Source organism: Peromyscus maniculatus, chromosome 2, assembly GCF_049852395.1.
Source record: "Peromyscus maniculatus bairdii isolate BWxNUB_F1_BW_parent chromosome 2, HU_Pman_BW_mat_3.1, whole genome shotgun sequence".
NCBI lineage: Eukaryota > Metazoa > Chordata > Mammalia > Rodentia > Cricetidae > Peromyscus > Peromyscus maniculatus.
The window spans coordinates 38139691-38158486 of record NC_134853.1 but is presented as its reverse complement, the minus strand read 5'-3'; the positions used below and the strand labels follow the sequence as shown (position 1 = coordinate 38158486).

The 18796-nt window shown below is 39.5% G+C and overlaps 1 protein-coding gene across 4 annotated transcripts in view; it reads left to right on the top strand.

The window, feature by feature from the left end:
• Positions 1–10707, top strand: part of Xkr4 (XK related 4) — a 418246-nt gene extending 407539 nt beyond the window's left edge. The window contains exons 3-5 of one of the 4 annotated variants that reach the window (XM_042270897.2): positions 418–1133; positions 3712–4046; positions 9667–10707. In XM_042270897.2, the coding sequence (XP_042126831.1) occupies positions 418–1133; positions 3712–3777 (782 nt within the window). In that variant the 3' untranslated portion in view covers positions 3778–4046; positions 9667–10707. Of the gene's footprint in view, positions 1–417; positions 4047–7136; positions 7301–9666 lie in introns of all 4 variants that reach the window. The other 3 variants (XM_042270896.2, XM_076563961.1, XM_006992635.4) reach the window with 3 other exon arrangements.
• The last annotated feature ends 8089 nt before the right edge of the window (positions 10708–18796 follow it).

Genomic DNA, 18796 nt, shown 5'->3' with positions numbered 1-18796 from the left:
AAGATTAACACTTTTAAACAAGGACACTGGTTTCAAAAGCAAGCAACACATATGAAGGTAACACTTTTTTAAGTTGAAGCAAGAGCATGTGGCTGTTTCCCCCACTAAATAAAGCAGGGTCCTTGGTCGACTTACACGAGCACACTGAAAGCTAGTCCCACCACATGTCCCTGTCTCAGAGCTTGTGCTGGCTTTGAGGTTCCATTAACTCAGGCCTTTTCAGAACTTAGTCCCTTCATGGAGGACAGTTTCTAGGATTTCCTTATGGCTGTTTAATCCAGTTAAAACTCAAAGACATTCATAGCCTCTGATGAAGTCTAGCTAGCCTGTCCCAAGCCACCAGGCCCATGTGACTTGTCTTCCTATACCATTACTGCCTCTCACTTTTGACAGATGTCTTCCTGTTTGCCTTTGTAGGTTTCACAGCAGCAGCCTCCCTTGTGTCCTTGGCGTGGGCCCTAGCCTCCTACCAGAAGGCTCTTCGGGACTCCCGAGATGACAAAAAGCCTATCAGCTACATGGCCGTCATCATCCAGTTCTGTTGGCACTTCTTCACCATCGCTGCCAGAGTCATCACGTTCGCCCTCTTTGCTTCAGTTTTCCAGCTGTATTTTGGGATATTCATTGTCCTCCACTGGTGCATCATGACCTTCTGGATTGTCCACTGTGAGACAGAATTCTGTATCACCAAATGGGAAGAGATTGTATTCGACATGGTGGTGGGAATCATCTACATCTTCAGCTGGTTCAATGTCAAGGAAGGCAGGACACGCTGCAGGCTGTTCATTTACTATTTTGTAATCCTTTTGGAAAACACAGCTTTGAGTGCACTCTGGTACCTCTACAAAGCTCCCCAGATTGCGGATGCATTTGCCATCCCAGCACTGTGCGTGGTTTTCAGCAGCTTTTTAACAGGCGTTGTTTTTATGCTGATGTACTATGCCTTCTTCCATCCCAATGGGCCCAGATTTGGGCAGTCACCAAGTTGTGCTTGTGATGACCCTGCTACTGCCTTCTCTCTGCCTCCAGAAGTGGCCACAAGTACACTACGGTCTATCTCCAACAACCGCAGTGTTGCCAGTGACCGTGATCAGAAATTTGCAGAGAGGGATGGATGTGTCCCTGTCTTTCAGGTGAGACCAACTGCACCACCCACCCCATCATCTCGACCACCACGGATTGAAGAATCGGTCATTAAAATTGACCTGTTCAGGAATAGATATCCAGCGTGGGAGAGACATGTGTTGGACCGAAGCCTGAGAAAGGCCATATTAGCCTTTGAATGTTCCCCATCTCCTCCAAGGCTGCAGTACAAAGACGATGCCCTTATTCAGGAGAGGCTGGAGTACGAAACCACTTTATAAAACAGAAGAAGCCACAATGTCCATATGAAGAGATGACAGCAGGGCTGTGGCAATAATGACACTTAATATAAGAGTAGGGCAATGAGCTATATGTTCTTAGTCCCAACATTGTCATGGTATGGTTTGATCTTCCATTAGCTGACCGCCTGCTGCTGGTGTCTATTCAAGCCAGCAGTGCTGAGAGTCTCTTACTCCACCTAAAGGGGCAATGCCAGCTTAGTATGACTGTTGTTACCAAACTCCTCCAGCCCAGGCTTGGAGCACATTCACCGGAGGGTACCATTATTATAAAAAAAAAAAATTGTTGCCTCTAATCATTAAGGTATTTTGATGGAGTTTACTGATTTTTGCATAAATACGTTCATACACACACACACACACACACCACCACCACCACCACCACCACCACCACCACCACCACCACCACCTCCACCCCTCTATCTAAAGAGTTGAGGTGGGCCTAGAAAGACAACCCAGTAGTTAAGAGCACTAACTGCTCTTCCAAAGGCCCAGGTTTGATTCTCAGCACCCACTTGGTAGCTCACAACTACCTGCAACTCCAGGACCAGGTGATCCAATGCCCATTTCTGGCCTCCTCAGTCACTGCACACACATGGTGCACAGACATGTATGCAGGCAAAACACCCATACACATAAAACAAAAATGAATCTCAAAAAAGAGCTTAGGTGATTTCCTTGATGCAAAACTCAAAACAGACTCCAGAAAGAAAGCAATAGTGCTTAGGAAAATTTCATAACCCATTTTCTCATTTGGAAACCAGTAGTATATGTGGTGAAGCCTGTGCAGTGGATAGCAAATAGACAGCAAATTCAAGTGTTTACATGTGTACTAGCATTGACTGAACGATTCTTTTTCTATACATTTCAGGATTTGTTTTTTACTTTAGGTTTTGCAGTTGAGAATATCCTTTATGACAGAAATCCTATGCAGCACATGTATGGCTTTGGATGAGACCAAGGAGCTCAATATCCGTGATGTAAATTAAATGATAATCATGATTCAGTATTCAATTGCAAAAATACAATTTATATGCAAAGAGCAGTTGGGGGAGGGACAAAATGAGAGTCAGCTTCTAAGGTGTGTGTGGTTCATATTGGAATGCACCCACAGAGCCACAGGAGAGGGAGAGGCTGTTTCCAGGTGCAGAATGAGCATAGTGAGCAGGTGTGATTCTGGAAACCATATGCCACATCTTTCTAGTGCCAAACTTTGTCCAATCACAGAACTGATATGGAATCCCCGAAAGCAGAGAATAAGTGGTATCCCAAAGCAGACAAGAGAAGAATGATCAGGTTGTCCGCTGTGTACAGACTTACCTTCTGCCATCCAAGGTCAAAGTGATGTGTCTCCTAGAGACTTTGGGACACCTTTTAACAAGAGGGAGCATACAGATGCAATGTGTATGCTCTAAGGAAACTGCCTGGACTGCTTGAGGGCTTACCACTCCATCAGCTAAGATTTGTATTCAAATCATCTGTAAAGTCGCTCTCTTTCAACAAGCTTCTGAGTTTAAATACCTCCGTACAGCAAGTAAACATTCCCGCTTTCTGTTCTCAGTGTCCTTGGTCATGGTGCTTTTTGTTGCATTAAAAGTGCCGGTCAAACTTTGATAGTATTTTTTTATAGTTGGTGCAGAGTGGAATAACTCATGGATTATTTCAATATTTTTGTAATAAAAATATAGGGTGTACATATAGGCATTGTTGCTTTTTTTTATAGACTTGGAATTGTTTAAAATACATTAAATGTCATATTCACTTGGGATATCAGAATCCAGTCTACAAATCCATCAGCCTGCCTCAGCAGATTGAAAACACTTGTCCCTGGAGAGATTACCTTACTTTTTGCCATTTGGCGGCCCAGCAACCTGACCAGGGTGCTATGAGAGCATCAAGTAAAGAGGGAAGTGGCCTAGCTAGAAAGGGCTTGTGAAGACTGATCAGTGTCTCCCAGGAAATCCAAGATGTGAGTGATTTCTTTCATCTATCCATTAGAACAACCTGACCACAGTGGAAGATGTCTTAAACTTCCTTCCCTGGTTTTATACTAACCCAGCTGATATATTAAAGATCAGTCAAGTCACAAAAAAAGAGAAGGAAGAAAGTCAGTTTCATTTAAATATTCACTCAAAATAGTCAAGTTCTAGAGCCACCACCCATAATGGATGCGTCATCCAAAGACTGTGGTCCCCAAAGTGACATCCACAGGAGGGGACAGAGGGCTCAACCTAGGACTTCTTTTGGTACAAAGCCCCAAAGCAATTTTTTAAGACAGACGATTTTTATCAGACATATTTCCTAATACTCAATGATTTGATCTTTCAAGCAAGATTTCCACTACAATACACTAATCTTCTGTTGGAATGAAGAAATACTACCTTGCTACCAGTAAAGCTTCAGGAAGACACGGCTTCTCAGCAAATGGTGAACACATCCCATTCCAGTATAGAAGGAAATCACAACAATTTGGACAGATACTTTGCTGGTGTGCAGAACCATGAGCTATTAACTTCATTAGTTCTAAGACAACTTTTAACTGATGAGCTTTGGAGACTGACTTTCCCAGGTGGTCTGCAGCTCTGATTCTGTGAGTGAATAACAGTTAACCTCGTAATAGTGTCCAATCAAACAAGCCAAAAGGAGCATCCACTCTTTGATCACGTAAGTTCTAAGTTACTTTTCAACTTGATCTCACATGTAACATGCTAAGGGTTAAAACAGCTGAGATATAAATAGAAGATAATGTTCTATACTTTGTCTTGATGGTAACATAGGTACTCATACAGATGTAAAAAGCTTGACTTTCCAGTTATCTCCCAAATACTGTAAATATTCTTGGATCTGACTTATGCGAAGATCATGATGTTTCAGTGAATGATGAATTCTTATTAAGGAAATGAGTGACCTACCATGTTACAGTTGTGACTCTCAAATGTAAGAAAAGCAAGCAGCAATCATAAAATCACCCTTTGCTGTTCTGATTCAGAATGCACACACTGTCAGCAGAATGCTGTAGAACATAAACACAGGCTCCAGAGTTAAGAGGCAGGATTCAACGAGGCATCATCAATGCACAAATGAACAATTTTAATTCTTCCTAAAAGTTTATTTTCATCTGACATGAAGCTCTGCACAGAGTAGCTGGAAAATAATCAAAAAGGGTTAGCAATGGCTGGCATCCAAATGGAAATGAGGGACTCTATCTTGGGCTGAGATTGCCTGGGCCTGATCCACTTTGAATCACTTAAAAGGATGATCTTACTATCTTCTGGTAGTCATTGTGTGGGATGGTGATGTTTTCTAAAGAGAAAAAAACCTCTCCAGTTAGTATTTCTGAATTATCCCAACTTAAAGAACACACAGACATACATCTTAACCATGCTGAGACTTCATTTGTGTGGAAGAAAAGCAGTTTTCCATGCTTATCAAAGTCTGATTTCCAAGAAATTATGTCCTGTACCTTCCCTACATACTAACATTATCCTGCTTAACTGTATCTTGTCCACTTCAGCAACTGCTTTTCAGACACTCTGTGACAATTCATTTGTGATGAATACTAACACAACAGATGAAATAAACTCCCTTACCAAGATTTTAAGATTCTATAACTCGTGTTAGCAACAGACAATTTACACAGATCTTCTGAAGATAATTGTAATCCAAGGATACAGTTAAATGTAAAATGGTGACTCCCTAGGCACACAGTTTACTTCATGCACTAGTGAAATGATGTGGACTGACAATATGTTTTAGCAGGCCAAGGTGCCACTAATCCCGAACTCCTGATAGCGTGAGTTCAGTCCCCAGAACCCACATAGTAGAAGGGAGAACTAACTCTGTTGAGTTGTCCCCTGACCTCCACATACATGACATGGCATGTGATTGCCCACACATATATACATTAAGAAGACAGACGGACAGATAGATGATAGCTTTTTGGAGTTTTGTGCCTTTAAATTGCCTCAATAGCAAAGCTACTCAGTGCACAAAGATGCAAACATGGCCTGAGTTTGAACCCTGAAATCCATGTAATGTCAAAAGGAGAGAACCAACTCTACAAAGCTGTCCTTTGACATCCACTTCACACCATGACATACGTCCTTACACACACACACACACACACACACACACACACACATACATACACACACACACACGAGATATACACAGACACAGACAGGCAGACAGACACTCGTATTAGTATATATACACAAATACAGACACAAATTTAGAAATTCATGGAAATAGCTTAAATCTCCATGACTTTTTGAAATCATTTATAGGTATGTTGATAACATATAGATGACAAGGATAAAGTACATTTTGTTCTTTAATGCACTGGAAGTGGTACATATTGACATGTGACCTTTTAGACAAGAGCCCTCTATTTATTCCTTGTTTAAAATGAACTGTCTTTACAGTCCAGGCCTATATGACATCCAATTCCTTGTTTCTTGACTTGAGTGAACTTTATCCTCCTTAAGCAACTCATTCTTTAAGTGGCTTAATAGAGCGGTTTTGTGTCACTTCGAAGTTCCTGGAACGCATTGGACTAAGCCAGAGAAAACCCTTATGTCCACACAGAGTTGAGTAAGGTGATGCAGTCACTTTCAAATGCACCCGATGCTACTAGGTGGAAGCGAGTGATGACACAATGTTTAGACAAGAATCCAGAGAACTTCTTCTAATGAACCACCTTCTAGACTAAATATGTGCTCCTTTGCATTCACCACATATCTTTGCCGTTAGCCATGACTGTTTCTATATAAAGCTTTGATTAGATGCCTGCATTTTTATGTTTCCAAGGAGAATTCCTTAAAGCCTCTTTTAAAATAGTTCCAACTGTCTTTCAGAATCTGACTGTGGGGATTCGGGGGAGGCAGAGGCTGACAACGCAGCAGGACTGAGGTGGACCTTATCATAAGCTTAGTGATGGACACAGATCATTTTCCATCCCTTTGACTAGTAGTCCAGCGTCACTTTTGAAAACAAAGTTGTCGCCTCTGCCAGCTTTGACTCATGACAGCCCTCTGCTACCCAACATTTGATGCTTCTACATGATTAGGAACAGGTGATTTCACTTTAGTCCCCATTTCTGAGTCTATTTCCCCAACCTGTACCCAGATGGGAGATAATCTAAACACCAGGTAACATCCTTTCACCCCTCTCAGACACCTGAAGTCGCGTAAGTAACGACAAAGCTTTCTGGCGATAGGACTTTTCCAGTTGCTCTCCTGAAAATAGGCCCATTGCAAGATTCTTGTGATGGACAGCCTCAACAGGATCATTACCCATTCGAAAGTAAAACTGCAGCATGTGGGTGGAATTGGATAAAAATGTAATGAGTCATTTAATTTTGCTAATTGTAGCAATTAGGCTAGCTCACAAGCAGCTACAACAGCAGAGAGCCAAATGGAAGAAGTGGCATGCAGCCATGTGCCGACAGAAATGAGGAGCTCAGAAACTCTCCGGAGGGTGGTCAAAGCATTAGATAAACGTACCATCTACCTGAACTTTTCCCTAGACTCCATGAAGAAGTAATGGTTAGACTCTCATTTATTGCATGTAGTAAGCATGCCCAGAAGTGCCAGACTTAGCAAAGTGGGTGGCCTAGGCTTTGCTGCTCAAGGATGCTGGTTGTCTCTGACTTGCCTCATCATTTGGTTCCAATGTTTGCATATTATACTGACATAACACAAACACCGAAGCAAACTAAGTTGAGTGTGCTTTGGTTATTTTGTTTGCATGTAGATTTCCTTGCTGTTTGATTCCCATGTCAGATAGAGTATCATTATTAAGAATGTACAATATGCTAGTGCTGTGCTGAAGACCTTTACCTCTGGGATTCCATTTACTCCTCGTAACCACCGGTGAGTGACATCATTTTCAGATGCCACAGCTTCAGCCCAGTGATGGTAAGTGGCTTGCCAAAGGCACCACAGCTAGGTTAGGGAACCATGGAAATAAAAGTTGGTCCCAGCTTCTACCAAGTGAAAGATTTCTAAGAATTGTGGTGACTTCACCATGCCTATTTTTGATTCAACAAGTCAAATGGAAAACCAGACTCATGTCCCAATTTTTTCCAGGGACATTTCATAAAACTCAGGTATGTTGTCTACCAAAACGAAAATCTAAGAGAACCGTCAATGGTGAGATATGGAAGTCTCTATCATATAAACCTGAATATTACTTCAACTCTAACTCATTGTGTGTAGATTAGTGTTGTTTTCCCATTTAGGCAGTAGTGTGTAAACTATAAAGTCTCCCTGAGGCTTCTTTTTTTGTAGTCTATCTACGCCTCACATGTTTATCCAACTAGGCAGACTGAAAAATAACTTGTCAAAACTGCTTAGTGAAAAAGACTTTGAAATGACTTATTTTCATACTATAAGGTCATTCATTTCCATTGCCTTATTTTTTACAAAATTTTGTTTAATATTTTATGCCACAGAACTTTAAGGGGATTTTTTAAAGCATTAGAAACATTATCTTAAATTGAAGAATTATATTCAAAGGATATACCAAGTGTTCATGAAATATTTACTGAATTCTAAAGCATGTTCAAAGGCAGAGTGCTAACCCACCCATCTTAGCCAGTGCATAAGAACATGCATTACATAGGAACTGTGTGTGTGTTGCTTGAATAGATGCTGAAAAAGTAGCAGATAATGAACCAAACAGTTTCCCAACTCTGCTATGGTTTTTTAAAATCTAGCCAATGTTCAGTTTCAGTGGCAAATCCCAAGCAACATCTTACCTCCCTGCTTTAAGTTAAGCAGGTTTTGAAGAAATTGTTAAATCAGAGGTCAGTAATTTTAATAGAATAATAAAGGAACTCCCCATTATTTTATAGATAAAACAACTGAGGTGAAGCGAGTTTTGTAATCAGTGTCACATAGTCAACCCTTATTGATTCCCTTGATCCTTGTGACTGCAGCCACTAGATCATAAACAGGCATAAAACAGCCATTTTTCCTAGCAACTCACAAAGATTCTTAGCTGTTTAGCTGATTCGCCAGGCTTCATCTCTAAACCTGTTCTGTTGTAGCACGCTGACATTTCTCTTATCACCATCTATACTTAATTCTACATTAAAACAGTAAAGAAATATGAACTTTTCTAGGGCTTTCCTATGACTCTAGAAATAACACAGTGACAAACATGAGGTGACTACATAATACGACCCTGCATGAGGACTAATATGGGAGTGAGGGGAACAGAGATGCTGTATCCTGACCACAGAGGTTCAAGCCACCATCATTATACTCAACCTTGGTTATCACTTTTTAGACATTTAGACACACAACGGAAGCATATAGTTACTGATGAGATGCTCGCAGAACAAAGATCTCATTTAATATCATATTAGTTAATTAATTAAAATAATAAGCAAATATTAGCAGCATGGTACAACACAAAGTTTTCTTTTGTGCTGTTACTGAAGCCTGCCACCTACTCTGCTATTAGAATGTCAGAAAAAGTGAGGGTTTATGTTTTTATTATACTTCTATATACCAAATTAAACCAGTTTGCCCTTTCCTTTCTCTACTGCTTAATTTGCATTAAAATGGAATTAATCAAATTCTTACCTCAATTGTTGCAAATAGGAACAATTGGAGATGTTGTGTTTAAGGTAATTTAATTTAACTATTGTAGTGGCATTCTGGCATAGAGTTGGATCCAATCAACACTTTTAATTATTTCAAATTAGTTCATTATCAGTATGTTCTAAGATACTCTTAAGTGTGTTGAAAATATATTTTGAGTTTCGATCATTGTAAGAAATTCCTATTTTTAATACAAACCAGCAAAGTGTCTTAACATACATGTACACTGCAATCCATTGTGGCTAGAAAGCTAGTGCTTGAGTTGAGTGTGTTGAGCACCAGGAAGTTCACACAGCAATTAAACATTGACCTATAGCTTTCTATAGAGGCCCCATGATTTTTTATTCTACTCAAAAAACAGAAAAAAATGGGTCACCATCCTGTAACCAGAGGACACTAGCCACCCGGTGAAAGAATTGTCATTTTAGAACTTGCTTTCAAAACACAAAAATACTCAACTTCCCTTGCAAAGTCTTTGAATGTGTTGTGCATAATAAGGGAGTAGGTTTCTGAAGTCAGCTCCAAAGGCTTGGGGAGAAACATTTTCCTTGGTCTGAAAGTCAGGAGCTATGTGAAAAGAGAACTGAGGAGTGGAGTGAGCCACGACCTGCAGACATAACCCAAGCTGTCACAGCTCAGACTGCTCATGCTTTGGTCCCCTTCTTCTTTTGCAGAAACACCTTGGAACCTGTCAAGTTTTACTGGAGATGAATTGCAGTTTATTAATCCAACAGACACTTTAATCTTGCAAATTCTTGACTTGTAATATTGTAATCAAGCTACTGGAAGAGAACATGAATCAGTTAATGGAAAAGGAGCACTTGGTTCAGTACTGTGCCCTGATGTGTCCAAGCTTGAAGAGACAGGCCTCTGAGAAGTAGAGCTAAGGAAATTGTTCTACCTGGTCCCTCAACATGAATGCCATCAGTGTTCATGGTATCCATCCTCTTTCTTTATCTTTTCTAGTAAGAACTGCTTTTAGAACATTAGCCAATGAATTCCTGGGGGCTTGTATAGCTCAGAGAAATGGGTATGGGTCAAAGGGACTTGCTTCAAGTGGATTGAAACCCACTTGTTTGGAAATGAAAAGAGTCTGTCATCTTTTAATAACTGATCTATCTTGAATACCATCACTGCTTTTAATTTATCCCATTGTCAGCATGATAATAGCCAATGTGTAAAACTTCCATTGATAATTCAGTTTCAAGGGTGTAGTTATAGAGTGATTTGATGCCTGCTTTCCTAAGTGGTAACACTACCAGTCTCAAACCAATATCCATTTCAACAAGGAACCAACTAGCCTATGGCTTCTCAGATCACATCAAATCTTGGTTATGACCTTAAAGATGACCAACTAAATGGCCTTAATGCCTACATTTTCATTTATAAGAAAACAGGTGGACTGAGAAATTACAACCATGATTCCTTCCCTTTCTTTTTTTCAAATAAAGGTGAAAATTAAGTTGTCAGAGTTCAGATATAGTTATAGAGTATTCAAGAGTCTGATGTGCGTGTGGCCTTGTTAAACTTTCTATCTACTCTTTTGGCATCCATTTTAGAAGTTAGATCTAAATAAAAGGGTGAAAGTCATCAAGTATATCCAATAAGCACTCTGGAAAAAGATGGAGAAGGAGGAGGAGGAGAACAAGAAGAAGAAGGAGGAGGAGAAGGAGAAGGAGGAGAACAAGAAGAAGGAGGAGGAGGAGGAGGAGGAGGAGGAGGAGGAGGAGGAGGAGGAGGAGGAGGAGGAGAAGGAGAAGGAGAAGGAGAAGGAGAAATTGCTGTGTCTCCACACAAGCATCTCAGTGACTCTATCAGGATGTTCCCAGAGCTTCTGAGTACACTCCTGGGAATCCATGCTGGTACCCACGCAAGTCTTTTTCTAGAACGATCTCTGGGTGTAACCACTAAAACTGAATGACAGTCAGAAAGGTATTCTCCTACCCTGTGACTTACCCTCACCTGTCAGACAACCAGAACTAACAAGCTGAAAAATCCTCATTTCCTGAACCTACACCCCCCTGTGTAATGTACAATGAGTTGGTTAACTGTAGGGACACAGGAACAATAACAGTCCTCTCTAACAAGGCTCGGGAGTAAGTGTGACCATAAGAGTGTTGAGTACCAGGACAGAAGATTTCTACCAATGTAGAAGCCCAAGAAAACCTGTCCATCACTTGTCAGGAACACTTCTCTTTTTACAAGGTAGGCACATGAACTAATCTCTGCCATTCTGTAACTATGGCAATGCCCATGTCCCCTTATGAAAGGACAAGAACTGGCTAATGTGGAGAGGTGGAGGTAATGCAGGAAGCGTCATGCCAAGACTGGCTCTTTCTAAGGAAACCTGCCCTCTGATGGTTCTCCTTGATTAGTGCTCTTGTAATGCTCTGTACATCAAGAGCTTCAGGTGGATTATAAATCACTCTGACTTATTAAACATAAACTATCTAATTATCTCTCTTTTAATAACAATGAGATTCAGGGTTACCATGGCCTTACTCATCATCCCATTGTAAATATATCAACCACAACAGGTCTGTGTTCAAACACACTCAACCCAGTTTAACTAGTATCATCTTTTTTGCAACACAGTTTGGATCTTGAGTCTATCAGTCAGTCACCTTCTCCATGTACCTATTCAGAGACTCATAAGTCCTGTGCAAGTGATTTTCCAGAACAATAGAAGAAAATAAAAGGATGGTCATGCAATTTTCCCACCAATACAAAAAACATTAGACTGTTGATCACCTCAAAGTTCTGACTTTTCCTCATGACTGAGTTTCTTTTTATTTGCTGGCTTTCAACATTTGAATTTTCCAGATGACTGCTGAACAAATTTCACCAAACCAAAGTAGACATTGCAGCATTATTAAAAAGTAGAGACTGTCCACATGAATGCAAATATCCCATGAAAAATCAAGAAGTTGGTCACTTAAGCAGCACACATCTGGAAACTCTCTGCAAGAGTCCAGGTGTTTGGAGTATACAGTTTTCCATCCTGTTGTCTGGTGTATAGATAGATAAATTGCTCAGGTGCTGCAGGTGGAACTTAACTTTCTTGTGCAGTAATCTTTTGTTGGTGACATTCTGCTGCTAACATTCTCTTTGTTGTACAAAGAGAAATAAATCATGCAGAGCAACTTTGGTCTATTTTTATTTACTTTCTGAAAATGCATGACTGGAAGAGGTTGGTTGGCTGTGTCTCGGGTATTCTAAACATAACTGCATGGGCAGCACCTTAAAGTGGCAGTTCTTAGAGGCCTTTCTATAGGAAAGGAAACTTCTTCTTTTAGCCTCTTCTATGTTTCATAATTTTATTATTGTTATTCTACTATTTGTAAATGGTTTAAGGGAAATACAAAATCTTCCACTTTTTATTGTTCAGATAGAACTTTTCATTTTAAGTGTCCCTTATAATATCTTAAAGCTAAAATTATATAAATTGTTTCATACAATTACTTCAAGGTGAAATTAATGGCTGCAATTGGAGGAAAAAGGCTATTTCCCCAAATCAAATTACCTAACATTAGGATTTGGTTTGCTAACATCATTCCAGTTAACAAGTGCTTGCTGGTTACTGTGAATATTGTAACATATTTCCCCAGTTAATCCCTGCCACTTTTCTCCATGAGGGGAAAAAAGAAATGTTGATCATGATGGAAATTTACCTTCCAAAAGGAGAGCTGATGTTCACACTGACCCAGATTTGTTTTGTCCTGGTAACCTTGGGAAGTTGGACTTGCTCCTTCTGATCTGCTGGGTGGTGAAGATATAGATGTCCTCAAGTTGAGTGTTTTTGCCTTATTGACTGATCTGAAGTTTGGCAGAAAAACACATAAGCCGTCCAACCTATTTCCTTTTAAGAGCACTTTAGTGGCATAACTTGCTCTGAGGCACTTATTGTAGGTGAACAAAGACCTTGGAGAGGCATTCAGCTATGTAAACATCTTGAGGCATTTCCAAAGACAGTGCAAACATTCCCAAGTACCTAGGTAGTATCTTGATTGTGTAAAATTCTACATTCAGAGCCAATAATAACACCATGAGGCAGATGATGAAATTCCTCTTGAGTTTCTCCTTTCCTGGATGTAGTTTCCCTGAACACCTAAACCTCACCACCAAGCAATGTTTGTCCACCCCCATGCTAACTAATTTGGACCCTACCCTGAACACAGCTGTGGCCACAGCCCAGGTGCTCATGACCCTCTAAACACTGACGACAAGTGCACTGAAAGTTTTGGCTTTTCCTTTTTCCTTGGGATTTTAAATCATCAATCTCTGCACCTGTGTGTTACTGAGGGAATGTTTGGCTATTATTACAAGACGGTGACAATGGATTGGCAGTCACACACACAAAAAAAGCTGCTTCTTTTATGGTCTTTGATTATTAGGTGATTGATGTGAAATGTACAGATTAATAGAAAAGCAGAAATCCCTGTGTTGAATATTATGGCTGTTTTAAACATGTTTAAAGATATTATATGAAACAATATTTTTTGAGACAGGGTTTCTCTGTGTAGTTTTGGTGCCTGTCCTGGATCTCGCTCTGTAGACCAGGCTGGCCTCAGAACTCACAGAAATCTGCCTGGCTCTGCCTCCCAAGTGCTAGGATTAAAGGTGTGTGCCACCATGGCCTGGCCAAAACAATATTCTTTTGCACTATGGAATATAGTCCCTTCTGGGTACAGTGGCATGAAGGCATGTGGTCCAGTGACATAGGTAAATAAACTAGCAATCTGTACACATCTGGGTCCTGATCCCTCCTCTATCTCTTTACCTCAAAACTTATTTTGGCCTCATTGACCCCATATAAAAGAGTGAATATATTTGTTTACCTACCTCATAGGGTGTTGTAAAGAATGTGAGAGCTGGTAAAGCACTTGAGTTAGAGAGCACCATGCCTCTTGTTAAGTAGCAGGAACATGGAGAACTGTGCGCATCACAGGGCTAAGGAGGGTGGGTGCCTCAGTTGTCTGAGAAGCAGCAGCCATTCTAGCTAGTATAGGAAAAACTTCTCCCTTAAAGGTCTAGGTAGAAATTTTAAGCTTTTAATGAGAAAAGTAACCCCTCGTATAGTCATGGAGTATCTCCATATAGATGGACCACTTTCTTCTTAATCAAACTGAATTGTTCTACATGTTTATAAATACATCTAGAAAATCTGGCCCCTTCTGATCCCTGAGGAGTTTGCATGACTGCCCCCATTTTCCAGAATCATGTACAGTCTCTAATTCAGTACCGGTGATGCCAACTGACATTCTGGAAACCACTTCTGGATGATGATATTATTAAGATTGGAGTTGGAATGATTTAACTGGGTTCACATTTCATTTCTAACACAACACCTCTGCAACAGAAAAAATGTGAAGCCTTCTTTCTGCTCAGAACTCTCAAGGAAATTTGTCTTCACATTAGAAATGTATTTCAAATATTTCAGAGAACTGCCTGTACAATGGCTTCAGCAACATATCAAAGTGTGTGGACTTGCATAAATGCAATATACAGAGTGAGTTCCACAAAAGGTTAAAAAAGGCAGGAAGATGGTAGGCAAAACAGCTTCAGTGAAAATCCTGTACAACTCTGCCAAAGCAATGTGCGGTCCCTTGCTTAAATGATTAAACTTAAGGAGAAGTAAATGCAAATAATATGATTTGGAGTTACAAACTTTTGTAATTTTTGAGTCATAGGGGCAATATGAAGAATAGGAGTAATATTTTAATGATGCGCTTCCATTTAGTACCTATGTTTAACAATTGTATTCATTTACAAAATAATTTTTATAGTCTTAAAAACTGAAATGGTTTCCAAATTTTCCCTTGAGAAGTAAATTTAAAATCGCATTGTGCTTGAATTACATACCATATTGACATCTGATATAATCTCTTCTGGACTCTAAAATTTATTTCCCAATGGACTTAATCAAAGATTTAAATTTTCAAATTGGTTAAACATTACTAATGCATGGCATTAGGCTTTCTGAAGCATGACTATACCATAAAAAATTGTGTGATACCTTAAAAATTTCTGCACTGCCAGAATAGACTGTTACCACAGACTGGTCATATAAATACAATGCATGAGATAAAGGTAATTTGGATATTTCTCAACTTCTATCCCCTTCTGATATCAATATTTTTCTACCCAAAATGCAAAAGTATACCCTTTTTATCATGAAAATGAACATCTGTTTTTATTCCGTTTTATACAGAAAACTGAAGTTGACTATTGGGTCAAGTTTCAGATACATTTGCTAGGATTAGCAAGAGGCGGGGGAGATAACATGCTATGGAGAGGTTTTATCACAAAGTGCAAAACAGAATCTAAGCATGTCAGCGCTGGACAGCTCCTTGAAGTACTGGCTCAGAGTTTTCACCAGCCAGGAAAAGCACAAGTGCCAGCAATGCAGCCTTCAGCACAGATGGGCTATAGGCCCATCGTTTGGTAAGCATCACATTTCTGATTAGTTGTAAATACAACTGCCAAGTTTGATGGCTACATCTGGCTAACATTCTTTTCAACAAACAAATGATAAACGTGGACACACAGAGATAAATTCTCTACTGCTTCAAAGAAATATCTCCCAGATTATTTATGACAACTATATCACTAATATATTACTGTCACAAAACTTTTTTCATAAACACTTTGGTCAATTGTTTATTTAAGCCTTTCTCTGATCAATGAGGGACAATGGAGAAGAACATGGTTGACTTTGATAGGAATCTTGCTTCTGTTTTAAAAAGGAAGGAAGGAAGGAAGGAAGGAAGGGAGGGAGGGAGGGAGGGAGGGAGGGAGGAAGGAAGGAAGGAAGGAAGGAAAGAAAGAAAGATAGATAAAAGAAAAAATTCCTGCTTTTCTTCTCAGTAGCCAGATAGCTCAGTAGCCTCAAACAGACACAGTGATGGATGTGAAGATGACTTCCTGTTCTTAGAAGAAAGAGAGTCAATAGGAAACCAGGTCCTCTTGGAAGCCAAGAGGATTTAGAGCTTGGATTTAGAGCTAATGTGAGAGAATACTAGCCCTTCTTTTGGTTACCACTCTCCCTCATTCTCTAAAGTTAGGATTGGAATTTACAGTGATGATAAATAATGCTATTTTGTATAATGGCTTCAATATACATACTGTGAAATAATTAGTTACAAATGGGAACACTGGGAAGCAGGCTTCCTCTGTGTTTGCTTCTAAGCAAGTGCTAGGGAAGGCACTGGTCATGCTGACACTCTGGCTGAGCCGATGGAGTCCAAGAGGACAGTTGCAGTGCCGTGCATGAAGCCATTGCACAAAGCGAACCTGCTTCCAAACGACAAGGCCTTGGGGTCCTGACTTCGGTTCTTCATTCTCTCATTATTTTGTTGTGTAAGTTTCACATTTAACTACCTCAGCTACTGTTGTTTGATTTAGAAACACATACCATTCACTTCACAATTAATAAATTATTTCATTGAAAATTTCGAAATGTTATTTGGTGTGAAACAATTTTCAGAAATTGTAAAATGCATAAGCAACTCAACTTCCATCAGTTCTATTTTATTTGGTTTGTTTCTGAGCATAGTTTGGGTTTTAAAAAAAAAAAAAACACTTCACTTCTACCCAACATAAAGGGAGGTTGTATATATTTGCTTAATTTGCCTTAAATATCTTGTGCTTTTTTCCCCCCTCTGTCCAATTTTTGTTTTTTAAATTTATCGCTGGAAAAAAAAAAAGCAATGGTGGTAGATGAAGAACAACTGAAAAGAACGGGCCACTGGGTTGTCAGCCCCCAGCCTCAGCTTACATGGTATTCTGATGCAGTCGCCATTTTTGTGTTTTCCTCTCCACTTCAGAAATAAGGTGTGTGCAGGCAACGTGAAGACATTTCCCCCGACAGCACGGTGCCTGGCCTCGGATGCAAACCTGCCGGTCCTGTGCTCTTACTTTGTAAACATTGTACAAATGTATTTGGAATTTTATTTGGAAAAAAGAATTAAATGAGTTATTAAATTCTTTCCTGTAAATATATATATAAAGATATACATATTCCAATCCCGCATATCCAGACATTCCTTTAGCATTCAGATTGTAAGTGTGTCTTTCTTGACAGGAGCTGCTGTCCTGGGCAGTGACTCCAAGTGCTCTATCTCAAAGCACAGTGTGTGGAGTATTTGATATACTGCAGTACCATAGTTATTTTGGTCAGTTGAGTAAGTTGAAATTTGTGATGAAATGAAGTGGAAAGTAGTACTTCATAATGAATAAATTTCCTGGGTTATCTGATTTTTTTCTTGTAAAACTTTAAAAAAAGAAAACTTGAAATTTTATATATTTGGATTTTGTAGAGTTTTTTTTATTTTATTGCAACACAAGGTACCAAAATCATTAAATAAAGTACACTGTGGTCATTTTAACAAATGTCTATTCCTCATTTTTTCACAGTCCAGAAGAGCAGAGTACAGTTAGGATGAAGTGATGGTCAGGGGCCACAAACACAGACTTATTTTCAAGACAATAGGATCCAAAGCCATAAATAAGCAAACCAGAGTTCTAACAAATTTAAAATGCATTTAAGGTTAAACCGTATCACTTCCTTCTTTTTCTCTTTCTGTTTTGAGATAATTTGTTATGTTGCCCAAGTTGAAACTTTGAGATCTTCCTGCCTTGCTCAGCCTTCTTAGTAGCAAATCTCTGGGATTCCACATATATATCATTATGCCCCGCTTCGTTTTTTTTTAATAATTAATTTAATTTTACTTTATGTGCATTGGTGTGAGGGAGTCAGATCTCCTGGAACTGGAGTTACAGACAGTTGTGAGCTGCCATGTGGGTGCTGGTAATTGAACCCGTGTCCTCTGCAAGAGCAGCCAGTGCTCTCAACCCCTGTGCCATCTCTCCAGCTCCCCCAGCTTCATTTTTAAAATGTTCATTTTGCTTACTGTACTTTTGGAAGCACTAAAGAATATTCTCCTAGAGCCAATATAAAAGCAAAAAAGAAACATTTGTGACCACACAAACTTAAAAAGGAAACTAAACTGATTGACTTTAAATGAGAAAATTTTCCCACAAACAAATGTACTTTCTAAAATATGATGTGTCTAAATGTTTCCTTTTTCTACATATTAGTCCTATATTTCATATAATTGTTTTTCTTTAGTCTATGTTTGAAGAATTGTCTCTGTTCTAAAAATAGTTGGTATGAGTCCCACAGGTTTACAGATGTAACACTGAATTGTATATGTGGAAATGTCCATGGATTAAAAATTAGAAATGGGCTTCGTGGGCTTGAAACACACTGGGAGTACTTGCTGTGATCCCAGCACTCACATCAAGCAGTTCACAACTACTGTAACTCTAACTCCATGGGTTCCAAAGCCTTCTTCTGGCCTCCACAGGCACCTGAGCATTCACATAGCACACACACACATGCACACAAGCACAAGCGCACATGTATACATGTATGAATGTATACACAGACACACTAAAGATAAAACTTTTAAACATTATAAGCAGGCCAGCCATTGAGATGGGTCAATGAGTGAAGGCATTTGAGTTCAATTCTTGGAACTTGTGTAAAGGTAGAAGGAAAGAACTAACTCCACAAAGTTATACTCCAACCTCCAAATATACCATGGCACATTGACTCCCACACATACACACACATACACGTACATACACATACTCACAGATACACACACAGTGGGTCATTTTAACAGAAGTCTGTTCCTCATTCATCTAAAGTTGAGGAGCAGACACATACACCTCATGCACATACACACAGAAACACACATACATACTGGGATCATTTCAACACAGATATATACATCATAC